The 20,146-nt window shown below is 37.5% G+C and overlaps 1 protein-coding gene across 1 annotated transcript; it reads left to right on the top strand.

The window, feature by feature from the left end:
* The first annotated feature begins 1,092 nt into the window (after positions 1 to 1,092).
* On the top strand, positions 1,093 to 20,077 carry LOC138323076 (uncharacterized). The gene is made up of 4 exons (XM_069267414.1): positions 1,093 to 1,716; positions 17,162 to 17,278; positions 17,666 to 17,803; positions 18,502 to 20,077. Exons 1-4 carry the CDS (start codon positions 1,428 to 1,430, stop codon positions 18,732 to 18,734), a joined length of 777 nt encoding a protein of 258 aa, XP_069123515.1. The 5' UTR covers positions 1,093 to 1,427; the 3' UTR covers positions 18,735 to 20,077.
* Positions 20,078 to 20,146: the final 69 nt, after the last annotated feature.

Raw genomic sequence — 20,146 nt, 5'->3', positions numbered from 1 at the left:
AACAAAGGAATCGCCAATGAAGAAGTTAACAGAAGCTAAACATAAATTATCCACAGTCAACTGAGTCAATATTAACGATTACATATTCTATAAAAGTTTCCTTGTTGGTTTATTGTATAGATCTATGACACATGTTTAAAATCATTTCCAAACTTATATATTTTTTACTCTTCAATTTTCCAGATTTGTGTCAATAGCTGCAATAATTTATTGTATCTTGAGTCAGCTACAGTCGGTTAATATGTCATCGCTTGTGCTTAAAAGTCGCCAAACTCTTTTCAAATCATTGTTTACGCAGGGAAAGTCAAAGGTTAATATCACTAGTTTGAACAGTATTTCAACCTTAATTTTGTTTAAAAACCTGCTTTGACGCGACCTTCTTTTCTTCTTTCCAAATAAATAAGCGTTCCTAAAAGAGATATAATATTTAACACACAAGGTCTAATCTTTCTGTGCATTATAAATACATGTTTATTGTCATTTTCCTTTAGAATTGTCTTGTTGTTCATACATGCTGAATCATTTCAGTTGTAAACATTGGTCCTTAAATCGAATACAGTTTTAAATTCTAAAGCAAAAACCATTATGTGTGTGGTTGTTTTCTATTTCAGTTTATCACAAGGGCCTTATTTCATTTGACTAGTAAAGTCAAATTGTGACGTATACATAATGTTGATGTATATTTTTACATCATAAAACACGCCAAGGCTACAATGATGACGTCATACCAGCATTCACCACGATCAGCCAAGTGACTCTAGCCCACCTTTCCTTCACGCATAGTCTCTATCCTTCAGTATTTGCTCTTTCAGCACTCAAAATCACATCGCGGTATGAAATAGCAATTTTCTGCCTCTGCTCCCCTTTGAAGCCGAACTGATTGCTGTGGTTGTTTGTTACAACTGTATGACCAAAGTCCCCATCAATAACACCGACTCAGCCTCATTAGGCGACTACGCTGTCGCTATACAAATGTACACCGCTCTATATCGATCTGCCATCATGGAGACAAAGTCTAATAAATAGCTATCAACTGTCATGGAGACCGTTTATACGCGCATGCGTGTTAGTTAGTCAGCTGAGCGTTACATATGAACAAGGGTCACTGCTATATATGTATTGGGCGTGTGATTGATCCAGAGGCTGGGTACCATGTGCTCGCTATACCCGAGGTGCTAATGCTAACACACAACCTAAGTAAACGCTTGATTTCCAATCGATTGGACCATATTGGTTGTTCCTTCAACAGACGTAAGTGAGTGTTAAGATAGGCAGCAGGCTGTTGACAGTGCCGTACACGTCTTCTAACATACGACTTTATGATATTGAAATGCTATCAAAACTCAGGATGTGACTGGGATTAATACCTTCGTTACACTGTAGTTATGTAAAATGAAAGATATTTGTGAGAGTGAAGGGCTGGAGATATGACATCGCCCCTGATCATTCTGGTGGCTAGTGCGGTCATCACCGGTGCCTTTGGTAGTCTGTTTATCTTACTCGCCATTGCTGTAGACACCTGGCAGGAGGTATACTATGACACCTCCGTCTTCTCTCCTTACACAAATGACAACACGACCTCCATCCACATCACCCTGGCCTCGTCCTCATCCTCCTACATCACCTATAGGGAAGAACAGTCGGACGGGACATGGATCCCCTATTACCTATATAACACTTACAGTGGAGTGTGGCGAGTGTGTGACACTCTCTCCGGTAAGTATGGGTTACCGTCAGGTGATATAAGTGTACCGTCAGGTGATACAGGGGTACCATCAGGTGATACAGGGGTACCATCAGGTGACACAAGGGTACCTTCAGGTGATACAGGGGTACCGTCAGGTGATACAGGGGTACCATCAGGTGATACAGGGGCACCGTCAGGTGATACAGAGATACCGTCAGGTGATAAAGGGTACGTCATTTGATACAGGGATACCGTCAGGTGATGCAGGCGTACCGTTAGGTGATACAGGGGTATCGTCAGGTGACAAGGGTTACCGTCAAGTGATACAGAGATACCGTCAGGTGATACAGTGGTACTATCAGGTGATACTGAGGTACCGTCAGGTAATACAGGGGTATCGTCAGGTGATACAGAGATACGATCAGGTGATACAGGGGTACCGTCAGGTGATACAGGGGTAACGTCAGGTGATAAATGGAACGTTATTTAATACAGAGATATCGTCAGGTGATACAGGTGTACCGTCAGGTGATACAGGTGTACCGTCAGGAGATACAGGGGTATCGTCAGGTGATACAGGTTACCGTCAGGTAATACAGGGGTACTGTTAGGTGATACTGAGGTACCGTCAGGTAATACAGGGGTATCGTCAGGTGATAAAGGGAACGTCATTTAATACATGGATACCGTCAGGTGATGCAGGGTACCGTTAGGTGATACAGGGGTATCAAGGGGAAAAAGGGTACGTCAGGTGATACAGGTGTACCATCAGGTGATACATGTGTACCGTCAGGTGATAAAGGGTACGTCAGGTGATACAGAGGTATCGTCAGGTAATACAGGGGTACCGTCAGGTGATACAGGGGTATCGTCAGGTGATACAGGGGTACCATCAGGTGATACAGGGGTATCGTCAGTTGATAAAGGGTAAGTCAGGTGATACAGGGATACCGTCACGTGATACAGGGGTACCGTCAGGTGATACAGGGGTACCGTCAGATGGTGATACATCGATATCATCAGGTGATACAGAGGTACGGTCAAGTGAAACAGGAGTACTGGCAGTTTCTATAGGGGTATTGACAGGTGATACAGTGGTACCGGCATGTTATACAAGCGTACTGGCAGGTGATACAGGGGTAACGTCAGGTGTTACAGGTGTACCGTCAGGTGATAGTGAGGTACTGGCAAGTGCTACAGGGGTATTGACAGGTGATACAGGGGTACGGTCATGTGAACCAGGGATACTAGCAGGTGATACAAGGGTACTGTCAGGTAACACAGAGATATCGTTAGGTACTACAGGGTACCGTCAGATGATACAGGGGTATCGTCAGGTGATACAGGAGCACTGTCATGTGCTACAGGGTACCATCAGGTGATATAGGTGTACCGTCAGGTGATACAGGGGTACTGTCAGTTGATACAGGGATATCGTCAGGTGATATAGGGGTACTGTCAGGTGATACAGGGGTATCGTCAGGTGATAGAAGGGTACTGTCAGGTGCTACAGGGTACCATCAGGTGATATAGGTGTACCGTCAGGTGATACAGGGGTACTGTCAGGTGATACAGGGGTACTGTCAGGTGATACAGGGGTATCGTCAGGTGATACAGGGGTACTGTCAGGTGATTCAAGGGTACCGTCAGGTGATACAGGGGTATCGTCAGGTGATACAGTGGTACTTGCAGGTGATACAGGGGTACCGTCAGGTGATACAGTGGTACTTGCAGGTGATACAGGGGTACTGACAGGTGATACAGGGGTACTGTCAATGAAAACATGGATAGAGCTAACGTCAGAGGAGAAACGAGGGAATACAGTGCAACAATGAGGGAATGCAGGCGTGTCATCAAGTTACATGCATACAGGATTATCGTCATATACATGGTAAAACTCATGTAATACAGGGTAACAATAGCTATTTAAGATGTACAGACAGGTAATACCGAGAACTACCGTCAGGTGATACAAGGGTACTGTTAGGTGATACAGGAGAACCGTCAGGTACTACGGGGTACCGTCAGGTGATACAGGGGTACCGTCTGGTACTACGGGGTACTGTCAGGTGATACAGGGTTACCGTTAAGTTATACAGGGTTACCGTCAGGTGATGCAGGGGTACTGTTAGGTGATACAGGGTACTGTAAGGTACTACCGGGTACCATCTGGTGATGCAGGGGTACCGTCAGGTGATACAGTGGTACTGTCAGGTAATACAGGTGTACCATCAGATGATACAGGGGTACTGTCAGGTGAAACAAGGGTACCGTCAATTGAAACAGGGATAGCGCTACCGTCAGAGAAACAATGAGGGAATACAGAGAAACAATTAGGGAATACAGAGGTATTATCAAGTTACACAGGGTTATCGTCATATACAGGGTAACCCTATTGTAATACAGGGTAACAATAGCTATTTAAGAAGTACAAACAGGAAATACCCAGAACTATCTGGAAGTACAAGGTAACCATCAGGTAATACAGGGGTATAGTCAGATAAAACAACGGTATCATTAGGTAATTAAGGGTTATCATCAGGTAATACAGGGCATCATCAGGCAATACAGGGATAACATCAGGTATTGTTATACCCCTATGAAATAGTTCCTATATAAACTCTATTGCCAAAAATGCCAATATATGAACTGTTCCGTCGAGCGGTCCAAAAAACTGTTAAAATCGACTGTTAAAATGTGCTGTTGGACCGGAGTGACGTCACACATACAATTCGTGACGCCAATGCATTGTTTTGAGTCAATGGGTATAACAAAACAGTTATCGACTGGGTTTTCGGGCAACAGATGATTTGTTGGACCCTCACACAAACTGTTGCCCTTGGCCTTCGGCCTCGGGCAACAGTTTGTCTTCGGGTTCAACAAATCATCTGTTGCCCTCAACCCCAGTCAACAACTGTATAATGCAGGGATAACATCAGGTAATACAGGGATAGCATCAGGTAATACAGGGATAACATCAGGTAATACAGGGATAGCATCAGGTAATACAGGGAAAATATCAGGTAATACAGGGATAACATCAGGTAATACAGGAGTATCATTAGGTAATGCAGAGATAGCATCAGGTAATACAGGGATAACATCAGGTAATACAGGGATAACATCAGGTAATACAGGAGTATCATTAGGTAATGCAGAGATAGCATCAGCTAATACAGTGATTGAACCAGGTAATACAGAGATAACATCAGGTAATACAGGGATAACATCAGGTAATACAGGAGTATCATTAGGTAATGCAGAGATAGCATCAGGTAATACAGGGATAACATCAGGTAATACAGGAGTATCATCAGGTTATACAGGGATAGCACCAGGTAATACAGGAGTATCATAAGGTTATACAGGGATAGCATCAGGTAATACAGGGATAGCATCAGTTAATAAAAGGATATCATTAGGTAATACAGAGATAGCATCAGGTAATACAGGGATAACATCAGGTAATACAGGAGTGTCATTAGGTTATACAGGGATAGCATAAGGTAATACAGGGATAGCATCAGTTAATAAAAGGATATCATCAGGTAATACAGAGATAGTATCAGGTAATACAGGGATAACATCAGGTAATAAAAGGATAACATCAGGTAATACAGGGATAACATCAGGTAATACAGTGATAATATCAGGTAATACAGGGATAACATCGGGTAATACAGGGATAGCATCAGGTAATACAGGGATAACATCAGGTAATACAGGGATAACATCAGGTAATACAGGAGAATCATTAGGTAATGCAGGGATAGCATCAGATAATACAGGGATAGCATCAGTTAATAAAAGGATATCATCAGGTAATACAGAGATAACATCAGGTAATACAGGTATAACATCAGGTAATACAGGGATAACATCAGGTAATATAGTGATAATATCAGGTAATACAGGGATAACATCAGGTAATATACAGGGATAACATCAGGTAATAAAATAACATCAGGATAACATCAGGTAATACAGGATAAATCAGGTAATCACAGCAGGATTAACATCAGGTAATACAGGGGTTATACAGGGATAACATCAGGTCAGGTAATACAGTGATAATATCAGGTAATAGGGATAGCAGTTATAAACAGGGATAATACAGGGCGATACAGGGCATAAAATATTAAGGTTGTAAATATTAACAGGGTAATACAGGATAACATCAGAATAAGGATAACATCAGGTAATACAGGATAATCAGGTAATACAGGATAACAGGTAATAAATCAGGGATAGTAATACAGGGATAATCAGGTAAAACAGGGATACAGGATAATACAGGGATATCAGGGTAATACAGGGATAGCATCAGGTAATACAGGGATAAATCAAAAAAACATAAATCAGGTAATACAGGGAAATTAAAACAAAAAACAGGGATAACAACAGGTAATACAGGTAAATCATCAAAAAAAAAAAAAAAAACAGTAATACAGGGATAACATCAGGTAATACAGGGATATAGCATCAGGTAATACAGGATAAACAGGGATAACATCAGGTAATACAGGTAATACAGGGATAGCATCATAACAGGGATAGGTAATACAGGGATAGCATCAGGTAGGTAATACAGGGATAACATCAGGTAATACAGGGATAGCACATCAGGTAATCAGGTAATACAGGGATAACATCAGGTAATACAGGGATAACATCAGGTATACAGGGATAACATCAGGTAATACAGGGATACATCAGGTAATACAGGGATAACATCAGGTAATACAGGGATAACATCAGGTAATACAGGGATAACATCAGGTAATACAGGATATCAGGTAATACAGGGATAACATCAGGTAATACAGGGATAACATCAGGTAATACAGGGATACATCAGGTAATACAGGGATAACATCAGGTAATACAGGGATAACATCAGGTAATACAGGATAACATCAGGTAATACAGGATAACATCAGGTAATACAGGGATACATCAGATACAGGTAATACAGGGATAAATCAGGTAATACAGGTATATACAGGGATAACATCAGGTAATACAGGGATAATCATCAGGTAATCAGGGATAACATCAGGTAATACAGGGATAATCATCAGGTAATACAGGGATAACATCAGGTAATACAGGGATAGCATCAGGTAATACAGGGATAACATCAGGTAACAGGTAATACAGGGATAGCATCAGGTAATACAGGGATAGCATCAGGTAATACAGGGATAGCATCAGGTAATACAGGGATAGCATCAGGTAATACAGGGATAGCATCAGGTAATACAGGGATAACATCAGGTAATACAGGGATAGCATCAGGTAATACAGGGATAGCATCAGGTAATACAGGGATAGCATCAGGTAATACAGGGATAGCATCAGGTAATACAGGTAATACAGGAATAGCATCAGGTAATACAGGGATAGCATCAGGTAATACAGGGATAGCATCAGGTAATACAGGGATAGCATCAGGTAATACAGGGATAGCATCAGTAATACAGGGATAAATCAGGTAATACAGGATATCAGGTAATAACAGGGATAATACAGGGATAGTATCAGGTAATACAGGGATAACATCAGGTAATAAAAGGATAACATCAGGTAATACAGGGATAACATCAGGTAATACAGTGATAATATCAGGTAATACAGGGATAACATCAGGTAATACAGGGATAGCATCAGGTAATACAGGGATAACATCAGGTAATACAGGGATAACATCAGGTAATACAGGAGAATCATTAGGTAATGCAGGGATAGCATCAGGTAATACAGGGATAGCATCAGTTAATAAAAGGATATCATCAGGTAATACAGAGATAACATCAGGTAATACAGGTATAACATCAGGTAATACAGGGATAACATCAGGTAATATAGTGATAATATCAGGTAATACAGGGATAACATCAGGTAATACAGGGATAACATCAGGTAATAAAAGGATAACATCAGGTAATACAGGGATAACATCAGGTAATACAGTGATAATATCAGGTAATACAGGGATAACATCAGGTAATACAGGGATAGCATCAGGTAATACAGGGATAACATCAGGTAATACAGGGATAACATCAGGTAATACAGGAGAATCATTAGGTAATGCAGAGATAGCATCAGGTAATTACAGGGATAACATCAGGTAATACAGGAGAATCATTAGGTAATGCAGAGATAGCATCAGGTAATACAGGGATAGCATCAGGTAATACAGGGATAGCATCAGGTTATACAGGGATAGCATCAGGTAATACAGGGATAGCATCAGGTAATTCAGGGATAACATCAGGTAATACAGGGATAATATCATCAGGTAATACAGGGATAGCATCAGGTAATACAGGGATAGCATCATCAGGTTATACAGGGATAGCATCAGGTAATACAGGGATAGCATCAGGTAATACAGGGATAGCATCAGATAATACAGGGATAGCATCAGTTAATAAAAGGATATCATCAGGTAATACAGAGATAACATCAGGTAATACAGGTATGACATCAGGTAATACAGGGATAACATCAGGTAATATAGTGATAATATCAGGTAATACAGGCATAACATCAGGTAATACAGGGATATCATCAGGTAATACAGGGATAACATCAGGTAATACAGGTATAACATCAGGTAATACAGGGATAACATCAGGTAATATAGTGATAATATCAGGTAATACAGGGATAACATCAGGTAATACAGGGATAATCATCAGGTAATACAGGGATAACATCAGGTAATACAGTGAAAGTAAATACAGGGATAACATCAGGTAATACAGGGATAACATCAGGTAATACACGGATAACATCATCAGGTAATACAGGGATAACATCAGGTAATACAGGGATACATCGGTAATACAGGGATAACATCAGGTAATACAGGGATAACATCAGGTAATACAGGGATAACATCAGGTAATACAGGGATAACATCAGGTAATACAGGGATAACATCAGGTAATACAGGGATAACATCAGGTAATACAGGGATAGCATCAGGTAATACAGGGATAACATCAGGTAATACAGGGATATCAGGTAATACAGGGATATCATCAGGTAATACAGTGATAATATCAGGTAATACAGGGATAACATCAGGTAACAGGTAATACAGGGATAGCATCAGGTAATACAGGGATAACATCAGGTAATACAGGGATAGCAATAGATAATACAGGGATAGCATCAGGTAATACAGGGATAACATCAGGTAATACAGGGATAATATCAGGTAATACAGGGATAGCATCAGGTAATACAGGGATAGCATCAGGTAATACAGGGATAGCATCAGGTAATACAGGGATAGCATCAGGTAATACAGGGATAGCATCAGGTAATTCAGGGATAACATCAGGTAATACAGGGATAATATCAGGTAATACAGGGATAGCATCAGGTAATACAGGGATAGCATCAGGTTATACAGGGATAGCATCAGGTAATACAGGGATAGCATCAGGTAATACAGGGATAGCATCAGGTAATACAGGGATAGCATCAGGTAATACAGGGATAGCATCAGGTAATACAGGAATAGCATCAGGTAATACAGGGATAGCATCAGGTAATACAGGGATAGCATCAGCTAATACAGGGATAGCATCAGGTAATACAGGGATAGCATCAGGTTATACAGGCATAACATCAGGTAATACAGGGATAGCATTAGATAATACAGGGATAACATCAGGTAATACAGGGATAGCATTAGATAATACAGGGATAACATCAGGTTATACAGGCATAACATCAGATAATACAGGGATAGCATCAGGTAATACAGGGATAACATTAGGTAATACAGGTATAATATCAGGTAATACAGGTATAATATCAGGTAATACAGGAGAATCATTAGGTAATGCATAGATAGCATCAGGTAATTACAGGGATAACATCAGGTAATACATGCATAACATCAGGTAATACAGGGATTACATCAGGTAATACAGGGATAATATCAGGTAATACAGGGATAGCATCAGGTAATACAGAGATTGCATCAGGTAATACAGGGATAACATCAGGTAATACAGGGATAGCATCAGGTAATACAGGGATAGCATCAGGTAATACAGGGATAACATCAGGTAATACAGGGATAACATCAGGTAATACAGGGATAACATCAGGTAATACAGTGATAATATCAGGTAATACAGGGATAACATCAGGTAATACAGGGATAACATCAGGTAATACAGGGATAACATCAGGTAATACAGGGATAACATCAGGTAATACAGGGATAACATCAGGTAATACAGGGATAGCATCAGGTAATACAGGGATAGCATCAGGTAATACAGGGATAACATCAGGTAATACAGGGATAACATCAGGTAATACAGTGATAATATCAGGTAATACAGGGATAACATCAGGTAATACAGGGATAGCATTAGGTAATACAATCATAACATCAGGTAATACAGGGATAATATCAGGTAATACAGGGATAGCATCAGGTAATACAGTGAAATCATTAGGTATAATGTCAAGTAAAACAGGGTTAACATCAGGCAGGCAATAAAGATATAGCATCATGTAGTTCAGGCGTATCGTTACGTAATATAGATATATACAATCAGGCAATACATATGTATCATCAGGTAATACAGAGGTATCATCAGATAATACCAGTGAATAAGCTATTAAGTCAAGTGTAACTTTTCGATGACTAGTAGATGGTTTAGGAGTATCGTCGAAAAACAGGAACAGCATCAGATAAAAAGAAGTGTTACGACCATGCAGTATTGCCAACTTAATACCAAGATTAAATATGTAATGCTGAAGTATGACTTTGTAATACTATTGTACTATAGTGTGATTAGGTAATGCAGTGGTACTATCTGGAAATGCAGACATACAATAAGGTTATATAGCAAAATCATTTAATCAAGACGAACAAAATCAGTTAATGTTGAAGTAGATTTAACCTATTGTAAGTGACAAGTGCTTCTTTTAGGAAACGATAATTGATTACCATCGACTAATCAAATCCGTTTCTCCTGTCCTCTTTGTGACGTCATGATGGTATCGATTTTTTAATAGGCTATCTATAGAATCTAGTTTCACCTGGCGATCCTGTTTGTTACCTTTCTGTCAGGTAATACAAGAACTGTGTGGCCGATCGATCACCACCGCCAAGCTGTACTTTTTGAAGCAAGTAATCATATTTTATTCACACGCCCTACCATTTTTGTGTAGCGTTTATGACATGTTCCTGAGCACATATCATCCCGTCGGGTACCACAAACTGTAATTCTGTAGGTTCAAACTAGACTGTCGAGGTATCACAGAAACTAAATGGACTATAGTTTACGTGGTTACTATATCATTTTGATCATCTTTGATAGAAAGACCTTATAATCACTTGTTTTCCAAGTCATGTTTCTTGGGTTGAATCTTAATCAAACTCAAATTCTTTTGTTACTTTTGGCTTTACAGCCAATTAGTTTTGTACAGATGTATATGATATATACAAATGAATTACATATGTATATTACTTTTGATATACATTGTAATCTACACAGAAATACATGTATTTAATATAAACCTTAAATATCACAATATCAAATACACGTAGTGTTCCATAACACAAAAAGCTACTAACAAAGGTACAAAATGTATTACCATGATATGTCTTATATAGCTGGCTAACTTCATTAGGCTAGAATGTATACAGCTCTTACATTCTATTTTGACTAGCTTCGGAGATGTATCAAGACAATTCTATAATTTCAACAAAATTAATTAGTAATTTGATATGTTAAAACAGTTAAGTTTCGACAACAACGTGGTTTAATATACTTCATTATCAAAATATGAAATCTATTACACATTAATATAAAGTAATATTCATCTTCTATATCTATATTACATTCTGCATAATGTCTTTAGTCTCTCGGTAAATTGACATATCTAGCTGTCCCTATTGCTAAAATTTACGAATGTCACAAAGTTATATCTTGATAATTCACCAGCAAGAATACGATAATAAATCGTGTGTTCTAACAAGTAAGATGGTTTCAGGAAACATGACGTTAGAAATCTCTGTAATGTTAAATTAAACGCTTTGGGAAAGACAAACGTCTAGGCCCGGTTCTTCAAGAGATGGTTAGCTTACTCACATGATTAGTGAAATTTTCATTTCTCATTTTGCTGTAAAATTGGTGATTATATCTTCACCAAAATCAGGTGAAGAATGAAGTTCTTAAGAATCTTATATTTTTTGTAAAATTTGTATTACCAGAAACTATTTCACCTTGATTTGAAAATTGTCGTTAAGCTGTGATTAGCCGAATTACTTTTTGAACAACTGGACCCTGATGTCAAAGTTATGATAAAATGAAAGCTAATTATATAATCTACCAATGGCAGATACATTGTTGCCTTGTGGCTGTATTCGAATAGTGGCACATAATGCACACGACCAGGAGAAATAAATATTTTTTCTTTTCTTTACAAACAGACATGTTACATGTACATACATATGAAGGCTACCAAGGTTGGGGCCTTGAGGTCAGCCTTCAAAAATATAAACAAATGTCCCCACACAGGAGGACTCTCACCAAGAAAAATAAATCAATAAAACGAAAGGCTCCTGTTTCCTAGTAATTTTAGACAACTGGACTTTTTTACCAGATGATATAGTCAAATAACGTTCTACATTTGAAACCCCATCAGACAATTTTTAGTATATTTTTGTTTATGTAATACTTACCAATATTGAAAAAAGAGAAGCATAACCAGTTTACTTATCATATACATGTAGTCTGTGATCTCAATGCGTCTGTATAAGAAAGTTAAATTAGATATACACAGTTAAAGGAGGATAATAAGATATGACTAACCCTTTATTTCTCTATAAAGCTTGCAGATCTATTTAAGTTTGATAAAAAACAAGATAACCTATGGTTACTAGATAGCAGTTTTAAATCCGATTCCCCTTTATGACAACTGATACTCCTCTCATTTAAAAACCAGAACTATTCATTATAAAATTACAAGGGTGAGGAATACCACAAGGGAAACTTTCCTATTATTAGACACACAAATTCAGCCACATAATATAATAAGTGTCACGCAACATAAAAACAAGAGATGTACGATGTCATTTACACCGTGTTCCGATACAACAAAGAACGTGATTGGTGTTAAATCCACTGAATAGAGCGCGTGGTAGGAAATCTACTGTAGTATCCATCCGAACTATTTGATACTGTGCCCGTAATTACAAAGTTATACTCTCTGTTTGAGTTAATGGACATCATTCTGTTAAGAAACATTTATGGAATTAAGCATGGGAACTAAAAAATTCTCCAATCTAATAATGATGGAAATAACATTATAGTCTGGTTATTAGTTATATTTAGTCATCGCTTGTTTACACAATCAATAGATAAAAACAATCAAAACTATTCTATTTAAGTGCCACATGTCAATATATACATAAAGCGATCAGGCATATAAAATACAACGGCATAAAACTAATATCAACGCCCAGCCTTAAAGGCATACGATACACTATTAGGCATAAATCTAACTCTATCTAAAACATTTACATTGTATCACGATAAAAATTACCTTATATCATATAGTCGTAATAAATTGGCAGGAAAAGTATGAATGTGGTTGAGATGATCCCTACCAACGAATCACAGAATCCCTAATCTGGGAATAACAATACGAATTAGGTTACATTGAAATATATGAAGCACTATAATCATAATGATAATATTACGTGTTCTACATAAGTATAAGATATGAAGTAACAGTTATAATTTTATACCTTCGTGAATATTATTTTATAAAATACAAATGCAATACATTACACATAGTAACATGAAGGTATCAGAGTAGCCATGTACTGATCATTGTTATCTTCCAATTAGGTTTACCACAACCATATAGGTAATCAGAACGCAAAATGTAAATATTAAACATACTAACAATATTATGCATTTATGGTCCCGGTGGCAGTGGGATATGAAGGTTTATTTACCCGAAGGTGTAATATTTCCCGAGGGCTTGTTTCATGGCGGGAAAGGATAATTGCTTTCAAGAATTGCACTCGAGAAGAGTTCAAATGAACTAAAGAGTTGGGATAGCCCCTACACGCATAAAGATTAGTAAAAAATGGCGTTTTACGCTTCGCCCGTCATTGTTGTACAATCGGAAGGGGAGATAACTCCATTTGAAAGATGGGCGGTCACCATAGGGGCACGCGCCCCTGGGAAATACAATGTTTTATTTATCCTGAGGGAATACGACGTTTTATTTCTCTGTCATGTGATGTGTTTCAACTAATCACAGACACTGTTATAAACAAAAGGTATAATTATATTTTCAATTATGAATTATCAACCGTACAATACAGTGAATTCGTATTAGGAATACTGCAGAGAAGTAGTAAACTCTTGTCCTATCCCATCATTAGGCCTAAGGCACCTTAAATATCGCTGTTAGTTTTCGATTGTTACTCAAGACACTCTGGCAATAAATTTCAGTCTGACGTCAGAGTGACGTCAGCAAAGTAGTTTGAGGTCACTGTTCGACACAATTATCTGGATCTGGTTTTCGATGTTATTTGTATTTGTTCATTTTATTGATTAGAATGCGTGTAGGGGCTATCCCAACTCTAAAGTTCATGTCCTTTCCTGCGATGAAACAATTCAAAAGTACTACTTATCTTATTGCCTAATCTTGTTGACAATCGGAGGACGATGACTCCAAACTATCACTTTGTCGACAATCGGAGGACGATGACTCCAAAATATCACTAAGCTATTGTACTCTTAGTGTCTTAAAAGTGTTAATTATTTCACGATGTGACACAATGTTTAAGTACTTTTATACGGTGTCTTTTTAATTGAAAACTTCCACCGCCCAATATCAAATCATTACAAGTGAAAGTGAATACAAATACAACAATTTTTATGGTGGTTGCATATTTTTGGCTGTGGTATAAAATATGAACACATCGTCGATTTTTTTCTCCATTGTTTTGGTAGATGTATACGTGATTTTAATGTCTGAAAATCAAGGAAATCATCTACTATCTTCGATAACAATATGGTGCATAATTATTTCCAAATGTTGCTCCGTAATGCTCAACTTTCAAAAAATGTTAAGCTGAGTTTATTTCATTTCATTAACAGGCTAACAGCTAGGGTTACTCAAGAATGTGCAAGGTGGAGGTAGTGGAGGAAAGCTGGAGTACCATTTCAAAACTACATTTTGTATATAATCATAAAACATATAACAGCATTAGTTAGTAGGCCTTTTATTAACACCAACAGCAGAGCTTGTTTATTTTGGGTCATCATTCAATCCAATGTGTTTTCATGTTTTTACTCTGTCAATGCTTGTATTTTGGGGTGGATGCACATTTAATCCGAGTTTGTGCTAGAAACTGAATGCGCAGCAAGCTTATTCCAAAACATAAATACAACCCTTATCAATGTTGCCTTTAGATTTATTTTGGTATTGTGTTATCTCCAACAATCGATAGCTTTTTATGACCATTGTGACATGTTTTCTGTTGTGCTTGCTGTAACAAGCGTTGTCGTGTAATATATCTGTTTAGCTGCCACGTTGGCTTCAATGTGACATTGGCGACAATATGGCAGCTACAAACAGGATGCTATATGGTTACCAGCATACCTCGCGTCCATACATAAATATGATGTACAGAGGTGCATTAACTGCTTCATAGCTCATGTTCAGTTCATTGAAGCAATACTGTAAAACATGAATTATTCCTGGGTACTTTTTTCGTGGTATGAAGCTTTTAAATCATTTCATGGATAGAAATGTTCGTCGTTAGCCGATGAAAAAAGTTAATAAAGCTGTATAAAACATCATTCCATGTTTTAATATCCCTGGTTCCAGTTCTACACAACAAAGACAATCTACAAAATGAAAAGGTTGTGCAGTATTGCCTTTTACCCTATAATTGATATACACTCATTAAAACATGTCAAATACAAGCATGGTAGATCAGACAGTGATCAGTGAGTGGCTACAGGTAAAAGTGATAAACATCGAACGGTGTATTAATTATTGATCAGGCTTTAGAAACAGCTCTACCTGTCATCCCGTGTTTTTTTAGATAATGTATAATTAAACACCTTTTATCTACGACGGAAAACCTCATCAACAATAGGCCCGGCCACAAACCGTTATCAATAGTCTCACACTCAACGCAAAATAGCAGCACTCTATATTGTGAGGAATATGTAATCCACGTTTTGCGTGACGTCATGAACGCCTGCTGTAGCGTGATATCGGATTGGCTGCGTGTTAATAAGGTTTATGTGTAGAAGAAGAAGTGATGTATTCCCCAGACAAAACTAATCAAGCTGGGCTTTAGATGGCGTGTCGCGAACATCATCAATAATGTCAAAGGACACTGGTCACGTGACGTAATGGCACTCAATCAAGGATTAGTGTGTATCATGGCGGATAGGTTGGTTATATAGATTTACATCACATTTACAGTAATGTGTCCGCTAACGACAGCAATACACAGCAGGGAAACCAACAAATATGTCACAAATAAAACATAGCAACGACAACACAATACAAAGGATGGTGGGCCATCACAAAAACGAGAGCATTAAATGTTACAGTAACAACAGTATGCAATATAGCAACAACAGATAGCCACAAAAATACAACAGCACAATAAAATGAAGTAGCAACTGAAGAATATTATACCACTAGCAGCATGCAATATCAATAACCAACTTAAAATACCAAAACCAAGATATAATTCCAACAACAACATGCAAAACCCGCAACACCAGACAATACAAACAGTAAAAGTAGCAACAACAGTAAAACAGACTACATAAACTACAACACAACTATAAATTACAATAAGAAACTGACTAACTAAACATACCCTTTCGTAGCAATAGTAAGATAGTGTTCTCTTCCTACTAAAGAACAACGATAATTCAAATACACCTTTTAAAACAACTGTAACAATGACAACAAGAAGTTCTGAAGTTTACATTCACAAAGACAGTCGTTCTCAAACATTGTGCAAATAATTCAATTTTTGTACTTAAGATTAAAAAGTTGCATTTTCAGCACATAAAAAATAACGTGGGCATTTGTAACGTCGCTTCTGACGGCGTAAGGATTTCTTAGAAGAAAGACTCCCAAAATGAATTTGATTTGGATAAAGGTTTATGTTGTGAATATATAACACAATGTAACTGAAGTACACTCAGATGTTTTTGTTATATATCGCCATAACACAATATATATATTCAAGCTGATCCTTAATTACAAGACAAACACAATCAGCCTGAACGACTGGACATGTAGATGGACAAAGTTGTGAAGATATGATATGGTTGTATTAACAGATATATATCATTGTATACCTGATATCCTCTTCATCGTTCTAGTCGTTTGACTTACAGAGTAATTTCTCCTTCTTTGTCTTGTATATAGATGCTGCTCGGAGTGAACTAGCTGCACTTGGCCGTACTAAGAATGAGTGTTATAACTTCGTATCCGAGTATGATGAAGAATCATCCAGCCTTCCAGAGAATGGCAAGTCCATCGCACGTACGTATATTTAACTTACGTCAATAGAAGAATAAATGCATAAATCATTGAAAAAAAGTTTTTCCCGTGGTTGGCTTTGGTAGAAATCAAGGTAGAAAAATCTGCATGTGTATGTAATAAATTAATCTTTAATTAAGTCCTTGTTTAAGCTCTTTTCATTACATGACTAAGCAATACATTGCACATTAAAATCTCACAAAACTAGCTTAATGAGATTCAACACTATCTATTCATAACCTTGAAAATATGAGAGGTAGGATATTCTTGGTTTAATGAATGAATAATATCTAAACTATGGTTTACATTTTTTTTCATTTGTTATTTTCTGATATAGACATTTCGGAAATTTACATTTATAATAACCCTATGACATTAACCCCGCAACAGGTTTACAGAATTCTGCGGCTTCCTGTTTCATCGTTAGTATTATAGACCTAGTGGCGGCCGCGGGGGTAGGGGTGATCGCCCTCACCCAGAAACAAGTGGCAGCTTGTATGGTGACGGGGGTCCTCTACTGCATGGCGGGTAAGTCAATACATCAACTCATGTCAATGCTGTATTGTCCAATCACAGTTCAGGTTTGACTCGACCAATCACGAATAACGTTAATACGTTGTGTTAGATTGACTTGGCAAATAATGTCGAGTCGAAATGATTTCATGATATCAAAACCAGTGCATTTGTTTGATGTTATGAAAAGAAATTATTTAAAAAAAGTTAATTGATATAAGTCCTAAATACCGTATCCTATGAGAAATCTCATCATAAAAATTAAGCACAAGGTATCTTTCGTGACATCCTACTTGAAATTATTTAGTAAACCAAATCATTGTAAAGCAGTTATTACTAACAGTTAACTAATGTTTTTCCCAGTGGATTTGTTTGAAAGGTACCGGTCATGTGAGTATTTTAAAAAAAGGAAAGAAGAAGAAAAATTATTTAATAAAGGACATTAAATGACATTTTAATTGTCTACTTTGGACCTAGTCATGCCAAAATTTAGAAAATTTTGAGATGTTATGACATTTCTTAGAATGTCTTGATATCTTGTATACCGTATCCTTTGAGAGAGAACCTTAACAAACAAATAAAGCATGTAGTTATCTTAATTTTTAGTAGACCAAATCGTTGTGAAGTAGTCCTTAAATGACAATATTTACACCATCATCTTGAAAAGTGGACATGTAAATCCACCAGTAACAGTTCACTTCTGCTTTCCTCAGGTCTGTTTACCGTATTTGGCCTGGCCATCTTCCACACGAAGCACTACTATGAGACGTACATGTGCCACGCCCTGGAGACCATTCCTAGTGTGGCCTGTACAGCCAGAGTGGTACAGATCAACTGGGCGTCGCCCCTAGCCTGGGTCGGCGTCGTCATCTGTGTTATAGCAACGGTCCTCTGGCTTTTCCTCACCAGGGCCATCCGCGTCATTAAGGCCAAGACTATGCTTTAAGGCTGTTTCCTTTGGTCTTCGAAAGACACATTCTGTGATAGATATGTACAATAGTGACCAGTTTGGTGTATTTTTATAAGACAAAATATTTTCCCCAGAGTATCTTACCGAAAAGTTTGAAATATTTAATTCAAAGTCTCTGCCATTCCTAATGTTAAATGCTAGCGTATTGCAATCGAAACTAAAGAATACAATGATACATATGCGTTACTAAAACAAGTAGCTATAATTTCGACACACTAAGTCCAGTACATATATCTATATGACGGTGTCCTGTCTTGTGACACATTGCTCCATAACTAGATACGACAGTATCCCGCCATTTTGGTATCTGGTCTATACGATATGTGGCCTTCATCGTTCCTGCTGACAACTGCTGAAGATACGAGGTCGCATTTAACTTCCATTCATTCCCTACATGCCTTGTATAACAGTAACCATGACGTCAGCATAAAGCATCGATAATTGACATTGAGAGCTGCTCCTTTTGATTTATTGAACATCGTATTTAAGCACGGCTTCTTAAGTATTTTTTCATTGTTTTCAAACACCATAATGTCATATAAGGCTCATCTCCAGTACGGCAGAAACGATTCTGTTCATTCTTTACAACCACCAGCAGGTTTTTAACACAATGTCACCGTAGTTATAGTCTCTTAATGTTCAGATTATTTTTTGAAGCAATGACAACGTCACAACCTATTTTCAAACTCACGAACGTCGCAAACTGTCTCGAACCTATTTTGAAACACTGCCTAACAATGTTATTAATAACACTGCATTCCTATTGTCTTTTCAACTGACGGCTTATTCTCAACATTAAACATTTTATTGACTTTAAACATGTATTTTCAGAATTAAGCTTTTTTCGGGATATATATATCTATATAGCAATCCGTCCGTAACTATGTACTCATGTTAACGCTATTCTCAAAGTATCTCCACCAACATTGTTGATTTCAATATGTCTGGCTGGATGATATGTTCAGTAAGTGGTCACGTCTGAACTCATTTGTTAAAATATGTGTTCATGTCACGTTCGGGTTTGTATAATACTAACGTATACATTCCAATGACTGTTATATGATATGCGATTCATTTGTCAGTATTTGCTATTGTTCAATAGTCATGTTGTCGTACTGTTCGTTATCAAATAGGAAATATATTGTATCAATTAATTCATACATAAAAAAACGCATCGAGGGTAATAAATATATGATTGAGTTAACCCGTTTTGAACCAAAGGGACATTTGTTTTATCATGTGATGTATTGTTGTCTGGAATTGATTTATACCCTGTCATGTTACGCTCACCATTAAATACATCATTATATTATTAGCAATATTTTGTTTTGTTCATTTTTTTTAAGCCAGTCATGGTTTCGTCCCTTGTTAGAGTAAAACAATTACAA

Source organism: Argopecten irradians, chromosome 5, assembly GCF_041381155.1.
Source record: "Argopecten irradians isolate NY chromosome 5, Ai_NY, whole genome shotgun sequence".
In the NCBI taxonomy this organism is placed as follows: Eukaryota; Metazoa; Mollusca; class Bivalvia; order Pectinida; family Pectinidae; genus Argopecten; species Argopecten irradians.
Note: the sequence above shows the minus strand (reverse complement) of the source record. Positions and strands in the feature narration are given on the sequence as shown.

Coding starts and splice junctions, on each gene's coding strand:
- LOC138323076 (XM_069267414.1), top strand. CDS start 1,428: ATGACATCGCCCCTGATCATTCTGGTGGCTAGTGCGGTCATCACCGGT. Junction 1,717..17,161: donor AGTGTGTGACACTCTCTCCG/GTAAGTATGGGT, acceptor TCTTGTATATAG/ATGCTGCTCGGAGTGAACTA. Junction 17,279..17,665: donor GAATGGCAAGTCCATCGCAC/GTACGTATATTT, acceptor ACCCCGCAACAG/GTTTACAGAATTCTGCGGCT.